General features: G+C 35.8%; 1 protein-coding gene across 3 annotated transcripts in view; it reads right to left on the minus strand.

Annotated features, from left to right (window-relative positions):
* SLC2A9 (solute carrier family 2 member 9) overlaps nt 1-14250 on the minus strand; it is a 93094-nt gene that overhangs the window by 26421 nt on the left and 52423 nt on the right. For all 3 annotated transcript variants that reach the window (XM_042812864.1, XM_042812866.1, XM_042812865.1), the window contains 2 exons: nt 9430-9531; nt 7175-7250 (listed from right to left, as the gene is read on the minus strand). In XM_042812864.1, the coding sequence (XP_042668798.1) occupies nt 7175-7250; nt 9430-9531 (178 nt within the window). The remainder of the gene's footprint in view (nt 1-7174; nt 7251-9429; nt 9532-14250) is intronic.

Below are 14250 nucleotides of genomic sequence, written 5' to 3' on the forward strand. Positions count from 1 at the left end.
GTTTTTCCACTTGAGCAAACTCCAAACACTTTCCTGAACTGCACTGAAAGAATGGCTCTGTGGGACACCATGAGCATTAGAAAGTCTTACATCCCAATCTAAGTGGAGAAGCTAGAGAAATCACACAGAGCTTCAGCAAATGCCTATTTCAGGTGATAATAATGACAATTTATTTCAGTACTTTTATGTCTACATGCGTGCTATCACACCTTTCTTTCTGTTTCACATCTGAGATTTTTTTTCTTCTCTGATGACATTTCAGACTGAACAAACCCATGGCTTTCACAGTGACCCTTCTATCACAACTGCTCTGCTGTCACTACAGCTGTATGCTGGCATTCAGAATAAGAGCACAGACTGTTTTAAACTTTAAATACCAAAATGTCTTTGATACACCTCAGGGCACAGCATTTATTTCCTCCAAGTTCTCTTTTGTTTACTCTGTAATGTCAGTTTAACATATACTGAATATACCATTACCATGTTTCCACTATATCCATACTCAGCTGTGTTAGGAAAGATTACTTGCAGTCAATAAACCATGACAAGTTTATATTATAAAGACAAAACCCTCAAAACAAAGACAAAAATTGAATGAAACATTTTTCTAAAATGGTCTGGTTTGCTATTGTTTCTTATCCATGCCTGAAAATGCAATCAGTATTAAAAGCAACAAATGGAAGATCTCACAGCCATAATATTATTTTTTTTTTCAAATTCCATCAAAGAGTGATTTTTATTTCCATTTTCTGTGATGAGTTTGTGCCTGGAAACATACTGCTGATATGATATTGCCATCCTTATTCATACTGAATAGGAACTAGTTTTGAAAATAGGAATAGATGCAAACTGACACTGATTCACTTCTGATCCTATTCATGCTAAATTCAACCTTACACAAATACAACCAAGCTCAGGATTTCTTCTCAAGAGGAGTGTTACTCACCCGCAGAAATACCTAAATGATTTAGGGCCAGATAAACACTTCTGAGGTGTTACAGAATATGAAACAATAACGTCGGATGTACTATTGTTGTAAGTTAAATTTAAGTCATGGGCTACATGCTACATGTAATGACAGCTAGAAAATCCTCTCTAAGAACATGTTTGTCTTTTCAGGCACATGAACTTTTTGACAAATGGAAGCAAAGACTGTACAAAATATTTAGATCCAGCATCTCACTTGGAGACGAAGGGAGAACACAGGACTTGGACATAAGGGAGGACAGAGTTAGACTGAATCTGGGTCAAATCCCATACTCAGCTCTTTCAGGCAGTATTTCATACAGCCCTTTCATAAATTTATAAGAGTTGTTTGCTTAGTTTCTCCTTTCACTGTTTCCACTGAGAAGCTAATATGGAACTGAACTCCAGTGATTAGGAGCTGACTTCCAATTTTGACTCTGAATTCATTCCAGGCTACCTAGCACCTAGACTTGGGATTTGTTGTTATTTTCTGCAGCAACATTTGCTGTCAACTTGTTCCCTCTTCTCAGTGTTATTTTCCCTTTTGAACATGTATTTAGAAACAGAAAACATACCCTCAACCTTCTCTTTTGTTAGGCATTAAGAAGTTGCTCTGCAGTTTTTCTCGTAAAACTCTACTTCACCTTGACAGCAGCCCTTCTTTGCAGCCTTCCTGTGCAAACTGCTGAATGAGCACTGTTGTATTCTAACAGTCTGCTCTAAGCCTTCATCACAACAATGATGATGTCACACTTGACAGTACAGTGAGTATTTTTCACATTGCAGTACAGAGAGATTATATGTAGCAATATGATGCATTAGGTCTCTAGGAAAAGATGTAAAAGAACATGCATATACTATGTTAATATAATACTGCCTTTCAAATGACTTACATATAAAATAGGATCTGTTACAGAGAAGCTTTCCATGTGACATTTAGAGATATCATTCTTATGGACATTTTCAGGTATCCTTAAATTTGCTCCTTAGTTTCTAAGTCTCTTTTTCACTCTAACTGCCTACACTTATGCATCATCTGTTACAAGAAATGAAGATGATGAAGTGAGACTTCAACCATATCAGTATACTTGAAGGGCTACCAAACCAACATAAATTTCCTGAACAAAGATAGCTTGAGCAGTGGATATAAAAAAGACTATTCAGATATAGGAACCTTCCCCTAGTGCTTGTGGTAATAAAAGCTGATTTTTTCCCTGGGAGAGCACTCCAAGGAACTCTTGAGGAACGTCCCAAGGAAGAAAAGATGTTACTGCACACAGGTGACTAACTTCCCTGTGAGCTGGATGTCAAAGGAAGAGCAACACAAACACCTTTTTACAGGTCTTACTGGAACAATATTGTCTTGGGTTATTTATACCTATTACCAAAGGTTAAAATAAATCCAGTGTTTCAGTTTACTGTGCTTCCAATATCACTGAACTTGCAAAGGTTTGATATGAAAGAGCCGATACTTCCTCAGTTTCTGAAAGAATGTTATAATGGAAGGATTGCATCAAAGCTAGCAATATTTTTAAACAATCCACCTCCCACTCTTTTCTTTAGTTTTTAAAGATGGGTCTTAAGACCAACATCCCAGTGCAGCATTACCTCCTCCATTGGTCGAAACTGGAACGGAGGATGCCACACTTAAAACAGTATTCTAAAGAAAAAATATTAATAAATCTCTTCATACAAAGATGCATGGAAATGCTTAACACCAAAGTTCTTATAGTTTGTTATGCTTATTTCTATTAGGAAAGTTGCCTGGAAGTCCACGCCAGCATTGCTGTAACCCTCAATTAATCCGTTGGTTTTCTTTTGCACCACATGTCCCACCATCTGGGGTGAATCTCTTGACACATGGCACAAGAGTCATTCTCTGCTTCAGAGAATGAATATTTAAGCATTTGTTACATACTGAATCAGCATTAAAAACAAGCAGTGAAAGATCCTTACCCCAGCTTACCTGACAACCTCCCTGACAGGTGGTGCTACACATCTGCAGGAAACTGTCTGAATTGGACGCATCCTGGGACACTCCATTTGTTGTTGTTTGTTTGGGTTTATTTTGTAGGGTTTCTTGCCTTTTTTTTCTAACTACTTGGCTAGCAGGTAAAAGGGCTCAATTTTTAGCATTATATAAAATTCAAATTCCCCCTGCATGCACAACCATATAAATATTCAGTTCACCCAGCAAAATAAAAAATCATTTTCTTGCACAACTGTTGCAAAGGCACAGTGGGTGGATTGGGAATTCACCAAAACAGATACAAATAAGAAGAACCTACACTTTTTCTGTTTGACTCAGATTTTAGTGTGGATCTTCTGAAAGTTACATAGATTCTGCAGGCATAGTTCAACATGTTAATTCTGTATCTGTGAAGAAGCAGCTGCTAATTGAGAACACGAGGATAACTGGCTTTAGCATTTTCAGTTCCTTAATCACTCAAATACAAGGTCAAAGAAGGAAGATGCTTTGCGATTACCTAAACTAATCTATCACTAACTAAATTTCCAACAAGTTGCACGCTATTTACTCAGTCAAAATATTTCTAATCAGTGCATTTGTTCATGACATTGAACCTGAACAAGGGCATGAATGCTTTGAATACATACTCTTATTAAATTTCTTCGAATTATGTTTTTAATTTTTCTTTATTTGTTTTTACTTGTTATCTACTTAGGATTCATAGATTTAGGTTAGATATAAGGAAAAAGTCTTTTACAGTGAGGGTGTTGAGGCACTGGAGCAGGTTGCCCCGTGATGTAGTTGATGCCCTGTCCCTGGAGACTTTCAAGGTGAGGCTGGATCAGGCCCTTGATAATCTGATCTATCTGTAGTTTCCCTGTTCATTGCAGAGAAGCTGGATAAGACAGCCGTCAGAGATCCCTTCCGACTCTAAGGATTCTATGACCCTATGATCAGTCCCTTTCTGTTTACTCTTTATTGGATGACACTTCCTCAAATGAAACATATATTTCTGGCAGGTTGAATACGTGGCCAAGAAAAACATTTCCATGAAGCTTCCACATTTTGAGATGAAAACTGTAAAACTACTTACCAGTTTTGCCCACAAAACCAAAAATAATACTGGAAAGCAATATGTTTCTCTTTAATCAAGTGCCTTCACTTGTGTATAATTAACCAAATGTCTGAAAAAGCACAGTTCCCTAATTTGTAGAGCTAAGCAACTTTTGCAGGTTTTTTTTTTCTCTTTCAGATCATAGATAGTCTATTTTGAACACAAGACCCCCTTTAATTTTTGATCAAATACATGAAAGATTGCCTTCTGTTAATCATCTTCTGATAAAAATGATGAAATACAAAATCTCTCTCGTGCCTGAACGTACCTGCTGTTAGCATTAATGCTTTACTGCTAAGCAATAAGCCTAGAGAACATCTGTAAGCTGAAAACTTGAGTTCAGAAAATTGAAACAAATAAAAAATGCAGTTTATAGTAACAGTTGATTCTAGCTGTTAGGAGCAGATGGTACTCATCCATATGCTATTCTGAAAGTAGGAGACCACACAATATATAAGCTATTAAGCAAGTATCAGATGTTCTAACAAGAGAGAAAATACTGAATTTGAAAGGCAATTTTATTATCTAGAAAGTTCTAGGAGTGTTTTCTGAGCTCAGTTCTCTACATTATTTACTTTTTTCAGATGTGATAATTCTTCCAACTACCAATATTGTACAGTTATACAGTCAATAACTTGACTGTAAAAAGAATTCACCCTTGATGAGGATCTGTATCTGCAGAATCGTTACAAACCATATGGGAGTTAATCTGAAGAATGCTGAAACACCCTAAATAACTACAGATGGATTTCGTAAGACACTAAGCATGAACAATACCATGATAATATTACCTGTTTAACCAATACAAACAAAGGATGCTCAGCCTTCTACAAAAGGCTAAAGTATTAAAAATTTGCAACTTAATAAATAAAAATAAATTAATTTTCTGGGTGAAAAAAACTTACTGAGCAAAAAGGTGGAAATTTTATTTCTGAGTCTTAGTCTTGTTTCATTAAACATACCAAAGTACTACAGAAGATTATCAGATATTTTATTTTAAATTTTCTTGCAAAGGTGTTGTCTTAAAATATTATTGAGAGGAAAGAGTAAGAAAAAGGTATTTCATCTGGAAAAGGTTGAAAGTCTACTAGACCACAAGAAACCTGAGGAGGAAGAAAGGTCATTTGTTCCATTGCTTCCAATGGAAGAGCTAGAGGGCATCACACAAAGCCTTTATTACAACAACATATAAGAATGTCTTGATGTGCAAGTTCTAAAAATTGGTTTGTAGTATGGAACAAATTGCAGTTTGTTTCAACAGAGTTTTCTAGGAGGAACAAAAGAAGGTGCTTCAAGTAGCTGCACTTAATTTATTTAAGCAACTTAAAACTCTGAAAGGGAAGTATCCAAGAAATTTGAAGTCAATATTTGATTTCCATTAGGTACTGAAACAGCAAGAGCAGCTTTGTTCCACAGAATTCTTCTTTTTAAAAAGCTCTCAGTCTAAAAATCACGCACCAGTTATACAAGAGGTCTAGCTGAACCTGGGATTTTAATAGTGTAGGAAAAGGGGATTGCAAGATTGCTTGTGCTCTTTGCCTTATGAGAAGAGTTGGAGGTAAGGAAGGAGGAAGCATTACTTTGCCCCTACAGTGGGAGCATTAATGATCAAGAAGAGGAAGACTGTGCATTCCTAGTTAAGCCTGTTAGGCACCCTCCCTTTCCCAGCCAGCTATCATATGCAGAGGAATAAACAGAGAGATTAGTAGCAAACCATTTTCCCAGAAATATTCCAGTATTTTCCATATTTTCTTCTAATGTAGCATAATTTTTCCTCAGCTTTTCCAAATGAGGATCCAAAATATTACAGCTATCTTTCATTAAAATTACAACAAATATCAGCAACTATTTTCTTCCCTCGAATAAACCATAATCAATTAATTAGATAACTTCAGGGGTGAAGATGTACAAGAAGTTGATTAATGTTTAATGTCACATTCTTTATAAGGAAGAGATAGAACTGTTCAAGAAAACAAGATTTCAGAGGAACAGAAGTCTTTCAGGTTTACAGCAGAAGATGCAAAAAAAGTTGTATGAACAGGGGTGTTTTAATCCCTTTTTGTAGAGAACAGTCTGTAAGGGAGAATTTGAAAATGTAATCATATTTTGACATTCTGTGAACTGAATTTGGATTAAATTCTTCTTCTATCTATTTGTCTGCAAAATACTTCTGTTAACATTTCATTATTTGTTAATTGCAGGATCCAAATCTGATCAAGTAACTGAATTCCAGAGCAACATCATATAAGGCACTATTACACTTAGATAATAATCATCATGCTCTGTGTAAGTTTTTTAATCTTCTATCCAGTAAAAAATGCTCCTGCTGACCCTTGTGTCTGCTGCTCTTATCCTTTCATTCTCCACTTCTGAGAATGGTTTGGTTTTATTACTCTTTTATTCCTTAAACATGTTCTTTTTAAAGAAAACAAAGTACAAATATTACTGCCTGGGAACACTGGATTGTCTAAATTGGTATTCAACCCTTCTATGAAAGCAAAATGGACTAGGGACAAACCTTTGATAAACTCATGATAACTTATAGAAACAGTCACCTAAGGGCCTCAGATTTGAAGTGGGTATAATTACTAGAGAACTGCCAAACAAAAGGCAGCTCCATCATCAGAACTTTTCCATCATCGTACTGAAGAAGCTATGTGGAAAATCCTTTGCACATCTATGGAAATCCCCTTGCACATCTGTGGAAAAGCAGAAAGGAGAGGAACTGCCTCCCCCAACCCTCCCCAGTGTCCCAGTGTCCTACTGGCACTGATCTGTTAATCAAAGCATCCTTAAATGAAATGCCTAGCTTCTAGTTTGAGTGTTTTTCTACAGAAAACAGAAAAATAGAAAATAGTGGTGATCAGTAATAGTCAACATTTTAATTTGGTACTGATTGCAGACTGATCATCAGATTATTTCTGACAGCTGAAAGCTAAGTAGAAGTACATGTGCATGGGTTTTTATAAGAATGTTACTATCACTCTGTATTGCTATTACCTTTTCTTAATGTTTTTAGACAAGAATAAATTGCTGTTTCCAGAAAGCTGTATATAAACCTAACTACCAGTGCAAGAATACCTGGGCTTTGATATACAAATTAACACAAAAGAATATGCACATACCTGGTCCAATGCAGAATGATGCAATAATTGCAAGAATGCAAAATATACTGAGGTAAGGAAGCCAAGTCACATTATTCTGGTAGAAAAAAAGACATTAATATTAAGTGCATCGTACTCACCATCAACATTGAAACAAAACAAAACAAACAATTGATAGTGTTCTCCAAAATGCTTCCCTATTTCGGAATTTAGACTAGGACTATTTTAGAAAATCACAGCATTTCTGTAGAATTTTATTAGATTATTTGTACTGAAGGTCTTGCTTTCTGTCATATCCCATAGAGAAATACTAGCCTATCTCCTGCACCACCGAAGTCACAGTTCTTATTCTAAAGCTCAAGCCAATCCAGAAAAGAGTTTTTCCTTCTGCTACACAGATTTTGCACTTCTATTCTAACATATTTTGGATGTGTAAAAGAGCAGCAACGATGATCCACAGAGCTTCTCCAGCCAAGGACTGGGCAGATGTCTAGATACAACAGGCTGCCTTTGAGTAGGACAGCACTATCTGAGTCTGCACAAAGCACACGAAAAACACAGGCATTTTTAGTCATAACCTTTTTTTGACAACAAGCAGGGTCATGTGTGCAAGAACCAGCTATTGGGACAAGGAAACAAGATATAAATGGTTCCTTAACAGACTTATAAATGAAATCATCTATTTTCCTCACAAGGCAATTTGTGTTAATTTTACTATAAAAAATATATTTCTTGATTCAGATCTCCGAACAGTGGGAACTGGAAATGATTCGTGGTACATGATTCCTACTGAGATTTCAGGACACTGTTTTTAACTATCTCCATTAATGCTTGGTAAGAATGCTATTATGTTAGCAGAAATTCACAGATCCCCACTCCTTTATCTATCAATTTCTTTTTCCATCAGCAAATGTGAATACTCCTTCTATTATAATTTAACTGTTTTTTTCAAAGTTGCTTAAGTTACATATCATCCTGAGAGTCACTGTAAAATACATTTGCTAAAATAGGTTATTATTTATTTTAGTATTAAATAATGACTTTAATTTTCTGACAGATTTCTCTTACAGTCTGGCTTATTCCTTTATGCAGAAAACATGATTACAGCCTCCTGGGCATTAATATAGAGCAAATGATTTGTATACCTGCCAAAATGAGACATTCTGGAGTTCCCATCTGAACTCACAACCAAGGTCCCTTAAGGCACTGAGAAAGTGAAGGTGCAAATACAGAGAAGATACAGACTGCCGTGAGATCAACCCTGAGTCCTTTGTTCAGAGCAATTCCCAATCTCTAATCTATAACAGACCAAGACATTTCTGAAAAGAAGTGAAATAGGACTCAAACTTCAGGGATCTCCAATAGCTGAATCTCTTCATCCATCAAACGGTGTTTTAAACCATTTAGCAATTCTTAGTCAATTTACAAACCTTGCAATAAAAGCTCTCCTCTGGAGAGCAGTCTTACTGTCATGACAGGTATGTGAAGTAAAACTTTCTTGTGCTACACATACAGGTAAGTCAAATAAAACTCTACCATGTTGCTGCATGCGTCTGCTTTTCTTCAACCAAAAAGTAACATTTGAAAGTCAGATTAATGTTAAGACACAGAAACAACATCAGGCAAGGAACAGCTTGATAGAAGACCACTCAAAAACATGCTGCTCCAGACTGTCACTTCTAAATCCCAAAAGCACTCAAAAACTGAGGGAAACAGCACAACAATGAAAACTGAAGAATAAACAATGGAAAATGTCTTTAGATTGGTTTATCTATCCTCCTTTGACCATCTGAAATATTTAGGGACATGACTTCTAATAGCATCTGAAAACTTAGCCTTTGCAGAACATCTGCTCTTAGGTCTTCAGGTTTTCAATGAAAATATCAGAAATGTAACTTGATAAAAAGATTAAATGTAGAAACTTTTCACAATTGGAAAAAACAAAAAACAAAAACAAAAACATCCAAGCAGAAGAATAAGGTTAGAATACACAGCATGAAAGAAAACTTGAAGTAGATTGCTTTACAAGATAAAAATAAAACAGAACATAACATTTCCCAACTATGGGTAAAACTGTCTTCAGAGTAGCTCGTGTTGTGCCATGAAATGAATTATAAAAATTGATGCAAAAGCTGGTACAGCTGATCACAGCATGTTGAAACCACCAAATTTATAGCCAAGTGAAAGACAGACATCTTTACATCAAAATGATATGCTTATGTAAGAATACTGTTTAAAACAGACAAAAGAGAGCACAAAATACATAGGAACTATACCTGCAAAGTCAGAGACACAGTAAGAACTGCAAAGAAGATGATCATCAACCCAAAACCCCCGATGAGAAGAGGCCTGCGTCCAAGCCGTTCAATAACTAAGCCCTGCAAAACAACAAGAGGCATATGGGTTTCTTGATGAGCCACTGAAGAAATCAGAGAATGTAATGTACTCTTCTGGTAAATATGAAGATGAAAAATACAAGCAATAGAGAATATTTTGTATATATCAGCTCTGCTGTATTCATAATTGTCTTCATAATTGTGTTTACATAGTCCTACCTGTTTGGAAAAACAAATCAGCATGGCATTTTTTAAGAGCTCGGAAAAAAAACAGTGAAACCACCAAAAACATTACTTGATATGGTTTTATGTATGCATTTCTCCTACTGAGCAAATGTAACCACATAGATGGAAAAATATGCAACAGGTTAATTCCACATTAGTGTTATTAGTTTGGCATATTTCAAAGTTACTACTATCCCCAGTTTCTTAATAAAGAAGGCTGCACCTTAGCCATATAAATAATATGATGGTAAAGATCTCAAGCTCAATTTCATCTTACCACTCACTTTTTTAGGGGAAAATTCATTCTGCTTTGATGGAATCAGCTACAGATTTGCACCAAATTCATACAATAATGTTATTAATGTTTTTTAAACATCAAAAGGTTGAAACAAAATACATCTCAACTGTATAACAAATATTTATTAATTTCAATGGCGAATTCAGTATATCTTTCAAAATGAACTTTAATGGTTTAAAAATTATGTATTAAAATGTGTCTTCAGCATAACATATTCATAAACACAGATTAAATCATTTTTCCTTCATCTGCAATTTGTTTTTTAATTTCTGGCTTGTCTGAATTAAAAACAGAAGTTAGCCATGATGAAGTTTTAATTCGAATAGCCAGATAAAAGAAGGGAAAATGGGTTATAGAAGAGGCATTTATTCAAATTCTGAATTTAAATTTAACACCTGAAAATAAATCGCCTTTGTAAAAAGCCACAAAATCTGAATACTTTTCTGTTAGAGATGAAAACAGAGAAGAAATTTTTGAAAAGCTGCAACATGAAACTTTTTTGCTAGTCTGAGTCATTAGACTAATATCTATCATAACATTTTTCTAATATACTGCTTTCACTGACAACTACTATAATTACAAATTACAAAATGAAAATGATAAAATGATTTGATGAAGCCCAATATTTCTCACTTCAAATAACTTAGAGTTAGAATTTCACAACTGTTTGTCACAGTTATGTACTGGGGACTGAAAACCCCCTTTCAGACATCTCTCAAGCAGAAGATAAATTGAGTAAATAAAACGAAATCTGGAGCAACACCCATTTATTTGTTTGTTTGTTTGTTTGCTTATTTATTGCAACAACGCAGACCACTACACTGTGAATATCTAGAAGAAACATAGTATAGGGAAGCACAGCCAATCAGGGAAGAAATTCCTCTCACAATGCCGGCCTTAGCAGCAGCTGATAGAAAAGGCTTTAGGACTTGGCACCCCCTCACCCCGTAGAGGTGGTCTTCCACACCGCAGAGCATTGTGATGCTGCAGAATGCAGTGAGCAGCCAGCCAGCTCTAGCATTATTTCCTTAAATGAGGAAATATACTCATTTTGACAGTTTCCACAGATTCTGTAATAGAATTTATTTCAGAGCAGTGTTTAAAATAGACTCCCTCTGATGTTATTAAGGCTTTACATTGCACTCACAGAGTCCAAATGTTCTGAAACTGCAACTGCTGCACTGCCAAAACCCTAGAAGATGCCAAGTATTTTCAACTATGACTAATGAATCCATCCTGAAAATACATGTGGCCACGTATAAACGTAACCAAGAGAAAGTTTTTATAAAAATGAAGGATGTGAAATGGTCTGATGAGTTCTTTAGAAGATGGAGACTTCTGCAGCGTGTGCCGCAATGGATGATGCACAGATAATTTGGCATAAAAATGACATTCCCTTTTTCAATTATAGATTGGTGTTTGCTATTAAAAAATCTTGGTGTTACACCAGCTGGTGGAGTTTTGTATTAAAAAGGAGTGAGTGCTGAACATTTCTCTCAGAGGAAAATTGGTTCACAGAGGATTCATGTACAAAGCAAAATGCAGAAAAAAAATCAAGCTCAAAGAAAAGCAAATCCCAGGAATGGAAGACTCCAAACAGTTTTGTACATACACTCATGACTGCATAAGTTGAAGTAAGTATTTTGGGTACATTTAGGCAAATCTAGGTGGGTCTGAGGAACTCCCAGTTTTAACTGTGAGCAGCCAAGTGCAGACAACGTTATAGCAGGCCCCATGTGCTATCTGCAGAAGAGAACAATACTTTCTGATGTATTCTAATTTTTTTTTTTCATTCAGACGTAATTTTCCCCAAGCTGAAGCCAAGCTTCTCAAGCACTCATCACGCTCAGAGTCACTGTCATTTATTTAATACAATGGCTCTTAGGAACTTGAATGTCTCAACTTCTGGACGCTTCCTACAGTTTTTGCCTCAAAGAATTTATCATTACGATTCTTGGTGGCATATCTTGTGATTTATGGAATGGACCAACTTGATCTTCTAGAGAATATTAAAAGCAATTTTTGTACTTACTCACTGGGACACTACGATGTACCCAGCTTGCTGGGAATTGTTAACTCATTTCCAAAGGTGATACTAAGTAAATCACACTGACAGCATTACAAAACCTTGGTGCACACTGACTCAGAAGCTTCTCCGTTAGACATGATCAACCTGAACAATTATGGGCAGAAGCACTCTATTTTCAGTTTAAAGATAAAAACTCCTCTACTTCTCTCAAATGCATGTCATACTTTTTGAATCAGTAGTTCTAACCCAACAAAATACAACCCATCAAAACACAACTACTTGTGGAACAGATCCAAATGAGGCATAGCAGTCTCAATTGAAATGGGATACTAGACTGAATCAAGCTCGTGAAAGGCAAGAGCAACAATTTAATGCATGCTCCTTATCTGGTCAAAAAACTACGAGACTGTGGTAACAGGCAGCATGTGTGCTTGGGAAGCAATGTCTTTGTGGGGAAGCAGGCAGACAGGTGCAGAACCACCCCGCGAAATATTAACAGGTCACAGTTGTTCAAACATGAAAAACCAATCTGCATCAGAAAAGCCTCTCAGAGGGCCTTTTTTTTTACTGGGGCTTAAAATATTGCTTAAATTAAGTACACAGATGATTCAACAGCCATTCCGTCAAGCATTTTTCACTAAATTGTAATTAATAAACTAATTTATCTTCTAGGATTTCTTAAGGAAACTTCTGATAAAGCATCAATATTTCAAATTTCTCTGCTGTCTATTCTCATTTTCTTGATGGAAAAAAAAAAAACCTCAGATGAAATCTGAAGTTTCCTTGGTTAAAAAAAGAAACAACCAAAAAAAGTAAAGCATGCCATAAAGAGGACTGTAAACTGACCATAATTTCATTTTTGGTTATGACTATACAACTCCAAAACTTGTTAACTTGCAAAACTCACCAAGAGGCCCATGACTCATAGGAAGTTGAAAATGATTCACTAGTTTTCAAGTATTTATAAGTCTGCATGCCCCACTGGCAATTCTTACCTATTAAAGACTTGTAACAAAAAATATACTGTTTGGCAGAATAAATGAAATAATAAGGAATTCAGCATATGCTGTAGTAAAGTCATAAAAAGAACTTTACAAGTGATAGCATACTGAGTTATTTGCCAAATTGAGTAGGTTGATACTTAACGTGTGATCATAAACAGACATTTGTAGAAACCTATCCCTGGAATCATTGTGATTAACATAGCTTAAATTACTGAAAATGTGTTTAAAAAAAAAAAAAATTGCAACCAAAATCCTTCCAACCAAAATGTTTGTTGATAATAAGGCAACTGATACTTTCTTTTGTCTGACAGGAAACACCTGTCAATAAAGCTTAAAAAGCAAATGCTGATCTTTTCACTTGAGTCAGCTGCTGATTTTGGGGGACTGACATGTTGAAAGCAGATCACGTTATAAAAGATCAGACAAGACAGGGAGAAAGATGAATATGTAAGCAAGTTCTGCAGCCCAAATGGGAGGGAGGGCAATGAATACTATTCCCTACTCACTTCCTGGCCCCAAAATCATACTAATAACCTTATTAGATTTTTTTTTCATTTCTCAGCTCTATACGGAAGTCTGATCTATATGTTAACATTGAGAGTAACTATACTTTCTTTTCCATGTATTTCGCAAGTAGATATGAGAAATACTTTAAGTCTGGATTCAGATTTAATGTGACATGCCAAGTCCATGTTATTTCCATTTTAAATAGCTGGGCTGGAGTGGATAATCATATTTATACCACTGACATGTCTATTTATGACAGAATGTGTAGTATCACTCATTCAAGAAAAGTAGAGTAACAGAAGACTGTGAGTTACAAATGGATTTTTGATTTCTATTTTTATATCCTTTTGCTTCTAGTATGAATTATACAATCACAAAACAAAGAAACAGTACCTAAACTGGACTTTAAAGGTACAGCGCCACATTTGATCACATAAGCACAAGCCTAAAGTGTCTTCGCAGGCATATCAGTTCACCTGAATCCATGTTAATGCCATGGCTGGATAAGATCACAGAATCACAGAATATCCCAAGTTGGAAACAACCCACAAAGATCATCAAATTCAATTCCTGGCTCTCACAGAACTGCCCAAAATTCAAACCATATTTCTGCGGGCAAGTCCAAAAACTCCTTCAACTGCAGCCCTTTACTACTGCCCTGAAGAACCTGTTTGAATGCCAAGCCTCCTCCTTGGTAG

The sequence above is a fragment of the Centrocercus urophasianus genome, unplaced genomic scaffold, assembly GCF_019232065.1.
Source record: "Centrocercus urophasianus isolate 14NV4802_14NV808 unplaced genomic scaffold, USGS_Curo_1.0 seq_13, whole genome shotgun sequence".
NCBI lineage: Eukaryota > Metazoa > Chordata > Aves > Galliformes > Phasianidae > Centrocercus > Centrocercus urophasianus.